Consider the following 16,141-nt stretch of genomic DNA (forward strand, 5'->3'; position numbering starts at 1 on the left):
ATTTAGTTTAGGAAAAAGACATTTTTGTTTGGGCATTGTGGTGAGGTAAGTATTTTTCCATTGTTATGCCACTAAATCAGGGACGGTTACTCAATCTTTAACGACCATTCTCCTAAATTGACTCAAAATCATAGGAAATCTTATAAAATGCTTTTGAGCTTTTTCTTTCCACAATTCAATCAAAACCTACTTTTACTTCAAATTCACTCTCTCTTTTCGATCGATTTCAAACTACATAGACATCCTACTCTTCTACAGTTCTATAAGACATTCACCAGCCCAAACACCACACCACACCATTTCAATTACAAGTTTACAACACGGCATACTTAAGGTACAGCGACATCTTGCTAGTTTCTAGGTACACTGTCATCCCACCCTCCATTGAATTCGGCCCCACCTCGACTTTGGGCCCCACCACTTTCCCCCCATTCCAATGTATTTTATTTTCTTTCTCCCCAAATTAATCAACTTTCTTTCTTCATAATAACTACACCATCTTATCAATCTTCTCCATTTTCTCTCTCTCTCTCTCTGCCCAATCCATCTGACTCAGTGAGTCATGAAGATGAACACTGCCACCACAAAACTCATCCTTCTCCACCCTTTAATACAAAAACAGAGTGGAACTCACCGTATATGGCTTCTAGCCTTTGTTTCATTTTTCACATTTGCAATTCTTCTGACTTTTCTCAACACAAGAGATTCCATGGCCACCACTTCCACCACCATTTCCTCCTCTTCGACCAAACCAACGCAATTATCTCCAAGCGTCGTAGAAGCATTACTTCACTACGCTTCGACGTCTAATCAAACGGGGCACATGACTGATTCAGAACTGAAATCAATATCAAATGTTCTACGCCACTGTTCTTCCCCATGTAATTTTCTCATCTTTGGTCTTACACATGAAACTCTCCTATGGAAAGCTTTGAATTCTAATGGAAGGACAGTATTCATAGACGAGAACCAATACTACGTTGCGTATATCGAAGAAAAACATCGCGACATTGAAGCTTACGATGTTCAATACACAACTAGAGTGAATGAAATGAAGGAATTGATCGAAACAACGAAACAACAAGTCCGTAACGAATGCCGTCCGGTACAGAATCTATTGTTCTCAGAATGTAAGTTGGGGATTAATGATTTGCCAAATCATGTATATGATGTGAGTTGGGATGTTATATTGGTTGATGGGCCAAGAGGTTATTCAGCATTGGCACCGGGTAGGATGTCTGCAATATTTACTGCTGGAGTTCTTGCAAGAAGTAAGAAAAATGGAGGGGTCAAAACACATGTGTTTGTGCATGATTTTAATAGAGAAGTGGAAAAAGTTTGTAGTCATGAGTTCTTGTGCGGAGAGAATTTGGTGGAAACAAAGGACTTTTTGGGTCATTTTGTTATTGATAGAGTTGTTGATACTTCTAAGACTTCTCAACGATTCTGTCGTAAGCGTACATTATCTTCTTCTTCTTATTCAGCAGCAGAAAAAGTGTCAGTGTGAGAGAAGACATGGTGTTAATTTTTAGATATATATTTTGGTGATTTTGTTGTTATTACTTGTTATTACAAAAGTGTAATATTTACAACGTTTAATAGGAGAGGAAAAATTACCGCTTTAATTAGAAGTGTTATAATTTGTTTTAATATGAAATAAATTTCCGTTATAATAGAAGAGAAATTCCCGTTGTCAAAAAAGAAATTTTCGGTTTTTCAAATAAAAGAGAAATTCTCGTTTTAATAAGAGATAACGTAAAATTTTAATAGAACTCGAAAAATATCTTTTGTGAGAGTTTTAATATTAAGACTAGTTTTGTAAAAAAGATAGTTGGCTTTATTTTGAAAACATTTAGATTTTTTTTTAAAATTGGAATTTCTACCATTTTAGTTCTTAATCCGTTTTAATTTTTAACAAATTGTTTTAAATTAAGTTTTAAAAATTCGTTTTTTCAATTGGAAGAGAGATCATGTTTTAATAGGAGAATAATTTCCGTTTTAATTAGATATACTAAATTTTCCCTTTTCAATAGGGAAGGAATTCTCATTTTAAATATATTAATGATTTCCGTTTTAATTAGAAGTGTTAGAATTTGTTTTAATAGGAAATAAATTCTGGTTATAATAGGAGAAAAATTTTCATTTTAATAAGAAATGATGTAAAATTTTAATGGAACTCGAAAAATACTTTTTGTATGAGTTTTAATATTAAGATATAAATATACATTACAAAAATGTAATATTTACAACGTTTAATCTAACAGATAATACAAAATTTGGCTAGTGTCGGTGGGGATTGGAGAGAGAATAGATTGGATTGTGTTTTTGGCACCTTAATTCAATCACGTGAGTTTGGACTCCCAGGGAGTTTATTGTTGTGGATTTTATAGATGAATTCAAAGACCCCGCTTTCTGCTTTTAGCAGAGAGTGGTGGGTGACAATGTCCGTGGACGTACAAGATAGATAAAAAATCACGTGTAAAGATGTAAATCAAGCTGAGGAGTTCAGATGACTTTTCTTTTTTGTTTTAGGAATGGCAAAGATAAACCCGTGAACATCGATTTTGTTCTAGACGGCTAAATTTTGATGACAAGTCCGAGTTATCGGGAATTCGAAATGTATAATATACATCAAAATATCAAATACGGAGACATACTTGCTAAATAAGCTGCTTAACATCCTAAAATTTGAGCTAAAATTTCAAGGATTTTTAGCTCAATCTTCTAATAGCTCAAATTTGAAGGTAATCGTGCAAGTTAGTCACTTATAAAGTACGAAGGTCATTGTGCTTTAAAAATACCTAAAGCTTTAGCTGGTAGTGCAGGGTCAACTAAAGGTTTCATTTTTTTCTTTTGTTTTTATAAATTTATTATTACGATATATAAGTACGGTCAACTAATAGTTCAACTACAAACTGTAAAATACAGGGCCGGCTCAAGACAATTCAAGCCCAAGGTGAAAGTAAGAAAAGCCCCCTTTCTATACGGGTTATACAATAGAAACATTTTTTAAAGATAAATTATAGGACCCTTCAAAGTGTTAAAGTAAAATGAGTATTAATTTTGCATTAAACAGGTAAATTAATGAATAACTTTCTTTCAGTTTTATTCGAGTCCAATTAGCTTATCCTTTTTAAAAGTAGTGTTGAAAAGTCGATAAAGTGAAATTTAATAGTTTCGATAATTTAAATTTTAAAATTTTTAGTTTAAAATTTTTCACTTCTATTCTATTTTACCTCTATAATGTAGAAAAAAAATGTAGAAAACAAATACGCCCGTATTTTAAATTTTACTCTTTATCGACTTTAAATTTCACTTTAAATTTATTTTAAATTTACTTTATCGAATTTTAAATTTTTACTTTTATCGACTTTAACACTACTTTTAAATAGATAAATAATCGGATTCAACCTTTATGTAGGAGGTAAAAAGGAGAAAAGGATGAGCGGCCGCCATATGTGAGAAGGAATGCCAATTTTATGATGGAATGCGAAATTGCATTTTGGAGCATGTGTTTAGTAAATTTTAAGCACAAACAAATGTATCACACGGTAAATTTTGGTAATATTTATTGGTTTTAGTGATTTTTTTTTGGTAACTATTGGTTTTGGTGATTGAAGTCTACAAAAAATTACAAATTACAAATGTATTGTCTTGAATACAAATCTTGCTACCCCCGCCAGTAATAGAGTAGAGCCCGAGTTACTGCTCATTAAAACAGGCTTGTTAATCAAAAAATATAAATAAAAAAAAGGGTTAACTAGTATTACCCCCCACTAGATGAGCTAATTAGGATCCCCCCCACTAGATGGAAAATTAGGGTCTCCCTCCTAAATACACACAAAAAAAAAGTCAAAGTGGGTTGACCGAATTTTTTTTGTGTGTATTTAGGGGAGAGACCCTAATTTCCCATCTAGTGGGGGGAAATCCTAATTGGCTCATCTAGTAGGGGGGGTAACACTAGTTCACCCTAAAAAAAATACAAATTTTGTTACTAAAACCAGATTTGGTTACACCCACCCAAAGAGCCCCTACTATATGCAGCATCTAATAGAATTAAGAATTCACGGTCGGCCTCAACTGTCCCATACGTGACAGGTTCATGAACGAAACAATTAAGAAGAGATCTCAGACAACAATATCCATCTTCTATCTCATTTTAGGAAAAAATTGTAATAGTAAGTATATATCACTATCGTCAAATGAACCAAATATCAACGCAAAAGTAAAGCTAAAATGATAAAAATAATTAGAATACAAACTCTTTCTACCTTTTCCAATTAAAATATCAAATTCTCAATATGCATAAACCAGAGGGTTTGAAATTTAAATAAACAACACAAACCCATTTAAAACCTTTAAAGTTTTGAATCTGTTAATCTGATGAAGTTTACTTTTTATTTTCTTATCCCTCCGTTTCTTTGGCAATTTGTTTAAGCAATTAAGACGATTCGAGGATGTTGAGACTTACTATCTCTGTGACTGTATGGGGATGATTGTGCTCTCCTTCGTATGTGACGATTAGCATCGTAGCTTCGTCTAAAGCTCTTTCCACTTGTTTACGTGCGGGACAATTCTTCACACTACTGCACTTGTAATATCCCCTAAAGAAAAGAAAGAAAGTTTGATCCCAAATCCATCCAAAATAGTAATTATTCATAATCTATATCAGGGGCAGCTTTGAGTACAAGCGAGACAAACGGCCGGCTAGGGCCCCGACATTTGACCCAAAATTAGAGCCACATCCTACAGAAAACACCCTATAGTAATAGTAGTTTTGCTCATTTCAATCTCGTTGTTCACATAGCCCAGTTGGTCTCCTGGTTGTATTAAATCAGTATTTCACTAGTTAGACTCAAAGCTACATTTGTCAAATAAATTTTGCGAAATCAATTGAATAGTTTTGTCATATAGGCCACTTGTGAAGTTCTTTTGGGCCCCCAAAACCTCACCATATTTGTATTTGATCTACGTCTGTTTTGAAGTTGATACAAAGTCAGACATGGGATTGGTTTTCCAAAAGATAGTACAAAATGCTGCGAGAAGGCACATTTTTAGTACTACCCAATGTGATATGAGACTCCCTATTCCCTGACTAAGCTTGTCGGTGATACTATTTGTTAGTCTTGACATGCAGCCAAACAATAATTCTGTCCAGGACATAATATCGATTTCTGATTTATAGATATATATTGTAGATATATCTTTTTTTTTTGGAGATATTTCATATTGTTTTATAAATAAATATCATTAATATATTTAAAATATCGATATATTTCGTAGATAATGTGGATATTTTTTTATATATAATTTATATTTATTTGAAATATAATAGTAAATATTAAATAAAATTGTTACCTACACAAAATATCACCAAATTTCACTAAATATCTCAAAATATCACCAATATTTGCACTCTTATATATTTTTATACATATCATGATATTTATATATCTTTTGTTGAAATTTTGATATTTATCGCAATATTTTGTATTATGGTCCAGGGCACATAAACAGATCTCACCTTAGCAGTCATTAGGCACCATGTGTTGGTTTAATCCATAATGTTGGTTATAAGTCGAAAGGCTCGCGATAAAAAAAAAAAAAAAAAAATAATAATAATAATAATAATAATAATAATAATAAAATTTTAAAAAAAATTAACAACTGGTTCTAACAAGTTTGTTTTTAAAAGAATATGATTTGCTATTCAAAAAAGACTTGCAGCAGAGCTTGTTGCACGCTTGTCTTAATTATTTGTAAACTTCGTTATCAGTATCAATAAAATTTCCATTAAAAAAAAAAAAAAAAAAAACCCACCCACCCACACAACGTAGTTTAAGATTCCAAATTCGAGTATATTCCGAGTATATTTTAAGATTTGCAAATTTTTTACCCTTAATAGCATTCCCAAATGCAAGCAACTTTGAGGAGAAATAACGGCTCCGCTTGTTTCAGTCGGAAATTGGAGTAAAACTTTGTTTTAGAAACATTTCCACCAGTTTGGCAGATTCCCGGAGCTTGGTAACTCATGTGTAAAGGGGGGACCACTGGAAACTTTTCTATAAAAGTCAACAATATTAATAAATGTTTCCCCTGATAAACTGGTGGCAAAACTTTCCAAAAAATGAAAGACCTTCATTCTTTGTAAAGTCTCTCCTGATAATCTCGCCGGATTGCTTGCGACCAAGCAACTGTATTTTCGGGTGAAATTTTCCTTTAGAAAATTTTGCAAAGGAAAACTTTCTAAAATAAAAATTTACAAATTTGTTACGATTTCAATCGTGCCAAGCGGAGCCAACAACTTGTCCCCCTTACAAATAAAAAACAATAGCCCAATACAAAGGTGACGATGAAAATAGTTTTTCACTAAGTTACAATGAAGATAACACTTGTTACTGAGATAGTTGTCAACTTGCGATCTTCAAACGAAACATTTTTTTATTGCGTCTCGCGTGTTTTTTCGTTTTTTTTTCAAAAGAAATATTTCATTTTGTCCTGCAAGTTTTTCCGTTTTTTTTTTCTGACGGAATGTTTCATTTCATCCCAGCATGTTTTTTTTTTCGATATTTTTACATTCAGACGAAATAAAATTCCGTCCGAATTTTAAACTCATATTTGTATTAGACAACTCCTAATAGTTTCTCACAAAAAAAGTAACTACGAGGGGAAATAGTCATAGTCATATATGGCACTTATGTAAAAGGTAACAAGTTGTTGTTTGCATTGAGAATGGCTCTAATAGATAATTCCAAAATTAAAAAAAACGGAAATATTTGGCGGAATTCCGAAATTTGGTTCGATTCGAAATCAGGAACTATAACTAGAAGTCTAGAACATAGCTTTATTGCTATCAGATATGGTTTTACGACTCTGCGGTTCAAATATAAATCGGCCGGTTTGAACCGGAGTCAGAGCTTTGCAAGTCGACTTTTTTATGTTGAACATGGAACCAGTTTCATCACCAATTTGAACCGTCCGGTTCAATTAAGAAACCAGAAAACTCAGTGGTTCACGCATATAGCGCTGGCTCAAGACAGTTTGAGGCCATATGTGGATTTATAAAATAGGCTCCTACATTTTTTTTTAACTCAAAAAGTTCAGCTTTGAAATATCCAAAATTTCTTCCACTAACGAGAGGATTAATAAAATGATTTTTTTTTAACAGTTAAAAAGAGAAAATTTGCTATTTATATGGAGAAATGAATAATCGTAGGGGTGTATGGAGATAAACAGTAATGATATAATCAGAGTTAATGGTTCCATTAAATGATTAATAAATGAGTGTTTTTTTTTAGAGATATAAATGAGTTAATCTTGCGACCTTGTTAAATACTAGTATTTGCCTACGGCACAGATACGCGTGCCTTCGGCGTTCCAATGCCCATCCCTCCCCGGTACAGCACAGATACGTGCCTTCGCCTCCGTACCAAAAAAACTCCAACCGAAATCCGACTAAAAAAACTCCAATCGAAGTCCAATAGAAGCCCGACAAAAAATGCCCAACCGAACCCACTAAACGCCCAACCGCATTTGTTGACTTTAATAATGATACAACACTCTTGTTCCACACTATTAAACCACCCACACCTCAAAAGCTTTTAGATTTGCCACATCATAAGCTATATCCAAAAGTTAGGGGGTAGGGGTGTTGGATGTCCAGCACCACTCTTCTTTGTTCACTCTTCTTTGTTATATAAATAAACGTAAAATGAGTGATGAGAAAAGAAATTGAGCCTGCCTGTAGAAACTGAGTCATAACGGGTTTTAACCGACAACAAAAAAATTTAGAAGAATAATCAAGTGAGCGGAGCGAACATTCTGAGCCGAGGGGCATATGTAGCCCAAAATATCATTTGGTTGGTTTCTGTCTATCTGTCTGCTTTTCTCTCCACCAAAACTCTCCTCTCTCAAGTCTCAACTCCTCTATCTCTCTCTTGTTCTCCCCATACTCGTCTCAATAGCAGGTCCCAACATCACTTCCTTTCTCTCAAATTTCAAGTTTCAACATTGCACAAAGAGCCCGAATCATCAGGTAAACTTTTTTCTCTCTAAATCGTGTCAATTTGTTAATCAATCGTGTTTTACTTTTTTCAATCAATAGGGTTAGGGTTGGATTATAATGAACAATCGACTCTGAAGAAAACCCGAAACTTGTTTTTTCGATCACATGTTTCTTACTATTTTTATTATGGCTCCAATCTCTTCTTCTCAACCCAAATATATTTTTTACGGACATTGAGAAGAAAAACATATATATTAGGGCTTCCAATAACCTAATATATATTGGGTTTGTTCCTACGTAAGGAGTTGTAGTGATAAAGATCTTTAAGGTATATATTTGTGTGAGAGTGAGTGATTGAATAATATGTGTTGACTTCTCACTATAAAAACCTAGAATATTTTGTTATTTCCCTGCAGCATGCAATATGTGTTAGCCCACCCTTTTTCGACATACATTCAAAGACATATGTTTCTGAAGTTTGTCGAGAGAAACATCAAGCTCTTGGAATGTCACTTGTAAGAAACATTTCCTAATTTCCACAGATGTAGTTCTTAATTGGCCGAGCATTTCCATTGTGTCATTTAGTCTTAAGATAATGAATTTATATAAATATTTCTCTGTAGATTTCCGCACTTCTTACCCTGCCTTTGCATATCAGTCTTGGCACTAGTTGTCTTTGTTGCAAGTTTCTGGCCGGTATGTTTCTAAAACAACATATGAATCAAATTACATACCTCTTCTATGTGAAAATCTAAATACAATTTTCTCTTAAGGTATTGTAAGTGTCCAATAGCTTGGGTGGTCAGGGCCTAGTGGTTGTACCTAGCTAGATGGTCTTGTGCTCTATACCTAGTTACTTAGTTTGTGAACAACAACCTATAATCTTAAGTTTAACCTAATCAATTTCATTTTGTCCATAATATAAGACATTTAAGTTTAACCTAATCAACTTCATTGTCCATTTAACTAATATTTTAACTCTTTTTTCTTAAAAGTTCAATAGGGTTCTACCTTAAAATGTTATTCTCTGTTATTTTAAGTAAATCGACGAGGTGGTGCTATTCACCTTGAAGGCTATGTTTGTTTACTACGGAAATTTGGAACTGGATGAGTGAATTTGTCAAATAACCATAGCATACGCCGGGGCTCCACTCACACCCCCACTGCATTGCAGTATCAGAAAATTAGTTTAAGAGAGTCCGTTAAGAATTGTTTGGACTCCAAAGCCAGAGGCATAATATTTTTAGTTTTTACATCCAAGTTTGACCAAAACCAGAATTAGACACATCAACCCACTTTTGGAAGTAATGAACAAGAATACCCTCTTTACTTATTTGCAACTACTGGAAATAACGAGATTTCCTCCTCCATAATCTCTTAAAATTTTATAAATATTAAAATACACTTGATTTAATGCATTTTAACTCGATAATTAAGTTATTTGAACTCAACATTTTAAAATAAATAGTCAATAATTCACTTATAATAACATACTTTACATTTTAAAATGCATATAGTGCAAAAACTTAAAAATTGATACACCTCCCATTTTGTAGAGGCATTTGACACTAGACTCTAAGCATAAACCCTACACGTCTGGACACTAAACCCAAAATTCTTATAAACTAGACACTAACCCTAAACCCTAAACTCTTACAAACTAGGCCCTAAGCCTAAACCTTAAACCTTAAAACATTAACCTCTAACCCTTTGTAAACTAGGCCTTAAGCCTAAACACTAAACTTCTAGACACTAAACCATAAACCAACTCGTTGCATTTCATAGTAGTTGGTTGAACCCACATCATAATAAAATGCATTTTGTATTTGTATTTTAAAATGCATTATGCATATGCACTTTAAAATGTGTAAGCAAATTTACAATGTTGGTGCATATGCATTTTAAAATGTGTCGTGCATCTGGATTTTAAAATGTGTTAAGTTTATAACGTAGGTGGTTTAATTTGTGTGGTTTTTGTTTGTGATATACCATATTAAAATGCAAACCACGTGTGGTTATAAGTGAAATCTATTACTTTATTTTTAGTGAAAATATTTGGTAATTATTTAAGGGTAAAAGAGAGAATAAAACGGTTATAAAAAGTGGCTAGTTATAGTAAAAGTCTGAAAATCGTATTTTTTCTTTGTACAAATAGTTTTCACTATCTAAAAAAACATAAATAGTAGTAAATCTATAAAATAATATTATTCAATCTTTTAAATGCAAACTTTTATAAAACAGGATTCCAAATTGATTGCATTATACTAGTACCCAAACTAGAAATGGGTTTACAAATATGGGGCCCCATCAGTTGTCTCACCCTGCATGCATAACTCGGTTTTAAAAATGGGTTCAACACAATGGTTTTTATTCAACCCTGGCCGAGTTGACTCAACCCAAACATTAAATAATTTTATTTATTAACTTTAAATATATAATAATGTACAACATTTTTTTAGGTTTTTTAATAACAAAGAACCGCCTGGGTTTTCTTTGACCCGGTGGGATGAACCGAGACCGGTCTGACCCGATCCGAGTTAAAAAAACCGGTTCTGAAAACCATGCTATCAGAAGTTGGACTTATTGCTTGCAGAGGAAATGCTTAGAAAGAAACAGTTTTCACAAACCCTGAATTTTGCATATAATTGTCAAAGTTGCAAAACCAAAGACTCGAAAAACTTGCGCGTGGAGAAGACTATTTGATGCTTGATGAACAAGATTTTCAAGTGCTTCACAATTAATGACCCCTTAGTCAAAGGTAAGAAGGTGATTTAAGTCAACGAGTTCATACCAGAATATTAGAAAAGATACTCGAGAGTTACTTGTTAGTACCTTGGATGTGGGGATCCCTTGATGGGTTTCTGTCCATATTTTCTCCATGAATAATCGTCGGTTGGGATATCAGCCATTACTGAGCTGATTGCTGGAATTTTCACAATCTCCTTAACTCCCAATTTCCTGCAAACAAATCCATATTCACCGTCCATTAATATCATAAAAATTAACAATAAAACTCATATCTAACTGCACACAAGTGATTCATTCTGCATGAGATTAATGATCCCCAACCTTCTTTTGTCTTTTGTTAAAATTTTATCCTCTTGCGTACTTGAAGACTTCGACCTCTTCTTTGCATTAGTAGCACTTGTTAGCGAGTAAGTAGAGGTGTTTGAAGCAGAAACAAGTGGAGAACTGAACGAAATAGTTCTTGAAGAACTGTCCTTTCTCATTTGATGATGTGGAGGAGGAACAAGAGGCGGCAGATGTTGGATTGTAGGGGCAGAGTTATCTCTTGATGGAGATAACTCTTTGTGCTGATTGGTTTCTTGAGTATGCCGCAAAGTAGAAGAAGACGGCAAAGAAGGAGCTCTTCTGAAGCGAGCGTGTCCTTTTCTAGTTCGACCCAATAACGAATTTACTCTCTTGAACTCATTAACAGCAACATCTGAGGCAACTTCTCTATCCATTTCAGTCTCCACAGAAGTATTTGGGTGGTCTTGCAGTACTATCAAGTTGTCTGTACCCTGGTGTGTTGCTGACGTTACTTCTTCGACTGTGTTTTCTTCCATATTACTTGTAAATGCATCTTTTTCTGAAGCCATTGTAAGATCCACAGTCATGGTTGTTGCAACAGTATGAAAACACAAAAATAGAAGATTTACTTATAAAAGAATATTAACAACTTGAAGTACAACATATTAACATGCATTACAGAAAAAGACAGAAGTGAAATAATGAGTTATGTTTAAAATAATGAGTTATTTCAAACTTTTGAACACAGTTGATCAATGATCTATCCACTTTTAGCTGCTGCAACGTGCTCATTGAGAATGAGATTTTAGAAGTCAATGGTTGAATATGAAACTATTCCATCAGATCATGGTTGATTTTACATTTGAGTTTCAAACTTAAAAAGCAAATCAAGTGGTTTTTTGTTTTTAATACATAGTTGACTTTTGAAGTTGTTAACAGTATTAGAGTTTCTTGTTTTGTTTTTCTTCTTTCCATGGGGCCATTTTATTAGAGCATACCAATCAACAAGTCCATATAACCATTAACCACCACCTCTCTTTCTTTGTTTCTCTTTCTTCTCACTCCCTGGGGCGAATGGATCCAAGTTCAGGGAGCGAAGGACTTGATACACATGCCTGCTGCCCCACTAGGTAATAGGAAGTTTTAATTTTTCCATAACCATGTATATATGACAATATTTTCTAATATATCCTTGATAAGGAAGAAAAACTAAAACCTTATGTCATAGACCCTTCCCTTCATAATCTTACCACGATGTATTGTAACAAAATGGAAAAGTTTCCAAAAAACCGCAAGTACTACATTTTATCTCCGAGGAAGCAAAAACTTATTGCAGAAAATTTAACGTAGGGTCACCTGTACTGTGTCAGTGTATGACTATTAGTTATTATTAGATTAAAACTCATTGTAGGGATAAATTTTCCATCCATCTCTACATATAAGTTATAACCCCTTTCCTTTATATCTTTATTTTCTTCCTAGAAAACATACTGAAGTTCATCTATAAAATAAGGTCCAACCCAGTTCAGCAACGAATACTTTTCTACTATATGAAGTTTTAAGCTTAACCAAGTAACTTCAATTCTTATCATATTATATGGTATAAATTAAAGTAGGCAAAAAAATAATAGTAAAACAGCAGAAAAATTACTTTTTGCTGCAGAGAGCTATTTGTCTTTGTTAAAAAAAAATGTTTGAAACATAATATTTTCTTGTAGCCATGACTTACCGCATACGGCTCGCAGAAAAAGTCCTAGATCCATTCCGAGCCATTTTTTTTCACCTCTCAAATACTATCAAACTTGTGTTCCCCAGGAACTCTGAAATTAATTGTGTGTGCGCGGTTGGGGGGGTGTCTCCTTCATTTCCCCCACATGACTGGACATGAGCCAAATGGAACACTTATAGCTGCATCTGAACCAACGCCATCTACAAAAAAAAGTACACAATTTCAATAAAGTGCATTTACAAAGAATGAAAACAACATCCTGGAATGGCTATAGATTTGTCTGAACTCTGAATGAGAATATGTATCAGTATCAGGATTACTAAATAGAAGCGAGTATGGAAATTCAACAAAAATGGAAAAACACAAGCACTGAAGTATACTTGTCACATGTATGAGTATTCACTTGCTTTTAGTTGGTATTTGGAATAACGAATTAATAGTAAAGTGATGAATTCCTCATCGTACCGAACACAGGAAAACACAGCTAGAAGATGCACTAATAGAGGGAGAATTTAAAACTATGAGTATGCCATGTCAAGTCAAATCACCTGCAATAAGAGAGCAATTAAAAAAAAAAAAAAAAAGGGGGACCTCAAAAATAAGCATGTACAAAGTACAAACTACATCTATTAATTTAGAGAGCAAAACATACTCCCATGCCGGCTCAACATCCTTGTTCCATATTCCCTGCAGGTTTTATGGTTGAGTTCCTGGCCTTGAAGAAGAGGTGAGCAAATATCGACTATACGGAAACAGAAGATTTATCCCAGAAGGATCTTCATCTGATTAGAATGATTTCACCCTCTCTGCTGTTGAAACCAAGCCACGGTTGATATGATTTCCACAATTCTAGGTGAGTTACAATTCTTCATAAAAAAAACTCATCAACTTTGCCGTTCTTACAGCTTTTCAAAAAACTCCAGAGAAACCCAAAGAAAAAGTTTCTGATAATCTTCGAAATGAAGTGCTATAATCCAGAGTATAATGTCATTCTAATTTAATTTAATGCATCAAGACAGTGTGTAGTTGGATCCCTTTCTGAACTGAAAACCTTCAATCTTTCATCATCCAGTATGCAGCACTCCCACGCCATCACTTACATGCAAACTATAAAATTGCTTTAAACTGAATTCTATTTGGTTGTCATTTGCTTTGGAGGGACTTTTTCACCAGGACAAATTCATTCCACTATGATCTGATATTCTGATTCTCTGCATTTATACACGATTAAGGATGCAACTTGCTATCTAGGGATACTCTAAAGGCTAGAGATCCCTATTTGCTTGCTCAAATCTTAGTCACAACCACCTTTTCGGTCTCTCGTAACCAACTACATCCCCCTCAGAACATTTCAGTTTTACTCTAGCAGTATACAACTCCAGCTATATCTATCGGATTTTACATCATATGCAACATAGGAATCATTAATGTCTAGCCTGAGATCACCTAGATGCTGGTAGACCATCAAATATGGACATAATACATTTATAATAGGCACAAACCAAAAGTACTAGAAGATTGCTTTCAAGAGAGAACTCTAAATATCCTAATGATGTAGCCTCATCAATTTTTCACAAAAATGTTTAATTGTTTAAACAGAAATTGAACAAACAATATTTTACTAGGAAAGTGGAAAAAAAAGGCCTCATACAGAGACTTGTTTGACAGTTATACATGGAAAACAATCATAATAGTAAGTAATGGGCGCTTTACTCCTTTATAGTATCTTTCAAAAATTGAAATTGTCGTGATTGGTCCAATTAACAGAAAAAGACAGAAAAAATACGAGACTACCAGTTCCAACAAAAAGGACCACCATACAGTGTAAATAGACGATGGAACTTATTTACAAGATCTATGCGCTAAATATACCTTGCATGGGCATAGCTTCGTAATCATGTAAACACATGAAAGTATGTTCGTATTGAATTAATCTGGACTCGCCTAATAAAAAAATGCAAAATGTGTTATAAATTTATACCAGCTATGTCTTTAAGTGGAGTTCCCAAGTGCAAGATATAAGAAGAAAGATGCATACATCCAACAGCTTGTCAAAAAATTTGAAGGCGGCTTCAGAATATTTGCCTATATCAACAAGCCCCTAACCAGAGAGGCCGTAGTGACAGTGCTTCTGGTGCATCAGAGTTTGTATAACTCCCTGACATCAGAGGAGAATCACCCAACAGATAAACTCCATTCTCACATAAGCACGATTTGCAGCCAAGACGACTAGACGAGCTCACCATACAAACATAAATTAACACCGACCAATTGACTCAATCAAATTGTTTAACTGCTTTTAAAACTGAAACTGGTAAATAAGTTGCCTAAACAAAACTGGTAAATTAGTCAGTAGTAAAAGTGCTAACGCTGTCCAATAATTAGTCGAGGATTTCATTTTCAAAGCAAAGAATCATGGCCACAGATGATCTAGAAACGTAAATTAAATTAGTTAAGATCACTTGCATGACTCACTCACTGACCATAGTCATCAAGTTCTACGAAATTTCAAGAAGTCAAATAACCATCATTTTCTTACCAAAATTTTGAAAGAGTACCAACTGTGCTGCTTTGTGGTGTTGCCATCCCAATCTCACTCAAGTAGCATATTCATCATCATATTCGTGTGAAACGTTGTATATGATCAATGCAGCAGATCTTTATATCTATATCAATAGTTAGCATCGTTTTAACTGACCAAACAAACAGAACCAAAAGCAAAGGAAGCCTTAGAAGTTAGACCCAAGCGAATCGTATTACAAACAAGCAGGCGAGCAGCACAACCATTCCACGATAGCCCCAACCTGTCACCAAAGTAGATGAAAACAATAAACAATTGTGAGAGGAAAGGGCACGGGAGAGGCAACAAAAAGAAGAGGAAAATCCAGTTCCTTCTTCGTCTGCTCTTTACACTTTAAGTGTGTAACTATCGTTAGACATTGGCTGCGTACACTTCTATCACAAAATACATATGTTAACTACATCATAGACCAAATTGCAGTAAAATCTCAGCCATAAAAGAGCACAATGTCTTACCAGCCATTAACAGTCAAGAAGCATGTAGTAGACATTCAATCATTCAAAAAGATGGGGCGGCTCACCAAATTTCAGTACGTGGGCAATTTCAAAAATAAATAGTAGCTGCCGTATGGCTTGAACGTCTGCTTTTGGACTCAATGCCAAGAGCATACTTTTGGACTACTCAGAAACTTGGTAGTCCTTTGTCCTTAACTGGCTTGATCATATTCACTGTCTCCTTCACTTACCTCTGCTCCATTTCTGCAAAATGACACAAAACATGAGCACCCTAAACGTCTTACCCTTGAGGTCTTGAGAGAAGTAAATGAGAGAACGCTAAGGACCTCAGTTGAAAA

General features: G+C 34.2%; 2 protein-coding genes across 10 annotated transcripts; one reads left to right on the forward strand and one right to left on the reverse strand.

Moving 5' to 3' along the window:
• Positions 1–456: 456 nt before the first annotated feature.
• Positions 457–1,536, forward strand: LOC147520542 (protein IRX15-LIKE-like). The gene has a single exon (XM_086594964.1). The coding sequence runs from the start codon at positions 563–565 to the stop codon at positions 1,505–1,507; it is 945 nt and encodes a 314-aa protein (XP_086451090.1). The 5' UTR covers positions 457–562; the 3' UTR covers positions 1,508–1,536.
• Positions 1,537–3,542: 2,006 nt separating this feature from the next.
• LOC147520543 (putative WRKY transcription factor 7) lies at positions 3,543–15,433 on the reverse strand. 9 transcript variants are annotated; one of them, XM_086592083.1, is made up of 6 exons: positions 13,420–13,548; positions 12,768–12,967; positions 11,075–11,597; positions 10,838–10,963; positions 4,472–4,604; positions 3,543–3,705 (listed from the first exon to the last, which is right to left on the reverse strand). In XM_086592083.1, the coding sequence occupies exons 2-6, from the start codon at positions 12,799–12,801 to the stop codon at positions 3,703–3,705; spliced, it is 819 nt and encodes a 272-aa protein (XP_086448209.1). In that variant the 5' UTR covers positions 12,802–12,967; positions 13,420–13,548; the 3' UTR covers positions 3,543–3,702. The 9 variants fall into 9 exon arrangements, with proteins under 9 accessions (XP_086448209.1, XP_086448210.1, XP_086448208.1 ...); XM_086592082.1 differs by lacking the exon at positions 3,543–3,705 and adding an exon at positions 4,042–4,080; XM_086592078.1 differs by lacking the exons at positions 3,543–3,705; positions 13,420–13,548 and adding exons at positions 14,640–14,711; positions 14,806–14,938 and having other exon boundaries at positions 4,250–4,604.
• Positions 15,434–16,141: the final 708 nt, after the last annotated feature.

Source organism: Coptis chinensis, chromosome 2, assembly GCF_015680905.1.
Source record: "Coptis chinensis isolate HL-2020 chromosome 2, ASM1568090v1, whole genome shotgun sequence".
Taxonomy (NCBI): Eukaryota; Viridiplantae; Streptophyta; class Magnoliopsida; order Ranunculales; family Ranunculaceae; genus Coptis; species Coptis chinensis.

What these genes read in the sequence shown, in the direction of transcription:
- LOC147520542 (XM_086594964.1), top strand. Translation starts at nt 563, where the DNA reads ATGAAGATGAACACTGCCACCACAAAACTCATCCTTCTCCACCCTTTA.
- LOC147520543 (XM_086592080.1), bottom strand. Translation starts at nt 12,801, where the DNA reads ATGGATCTAGGACTTTTTCTGCGAGCCGTATGCG. An exon ending in TTTTCTGCGAGCCGTATGCG is followed by an intron (nt 11,598 to 12,767) that starts GTAAGTCATGGC and finishes CAATGGCTTCAG; the next exon opens with AAAAAGATGCATTTACAAGT. An exon ending in TTAACAAAAGACAAAAGAAG is followed by an intron (nt 10,964 to 11,074) that starts GTTGGGGATCAT and finishes ATTTGTTTGCAG; the next exon opens with GAAATTGGGAGTTAAGGAGA.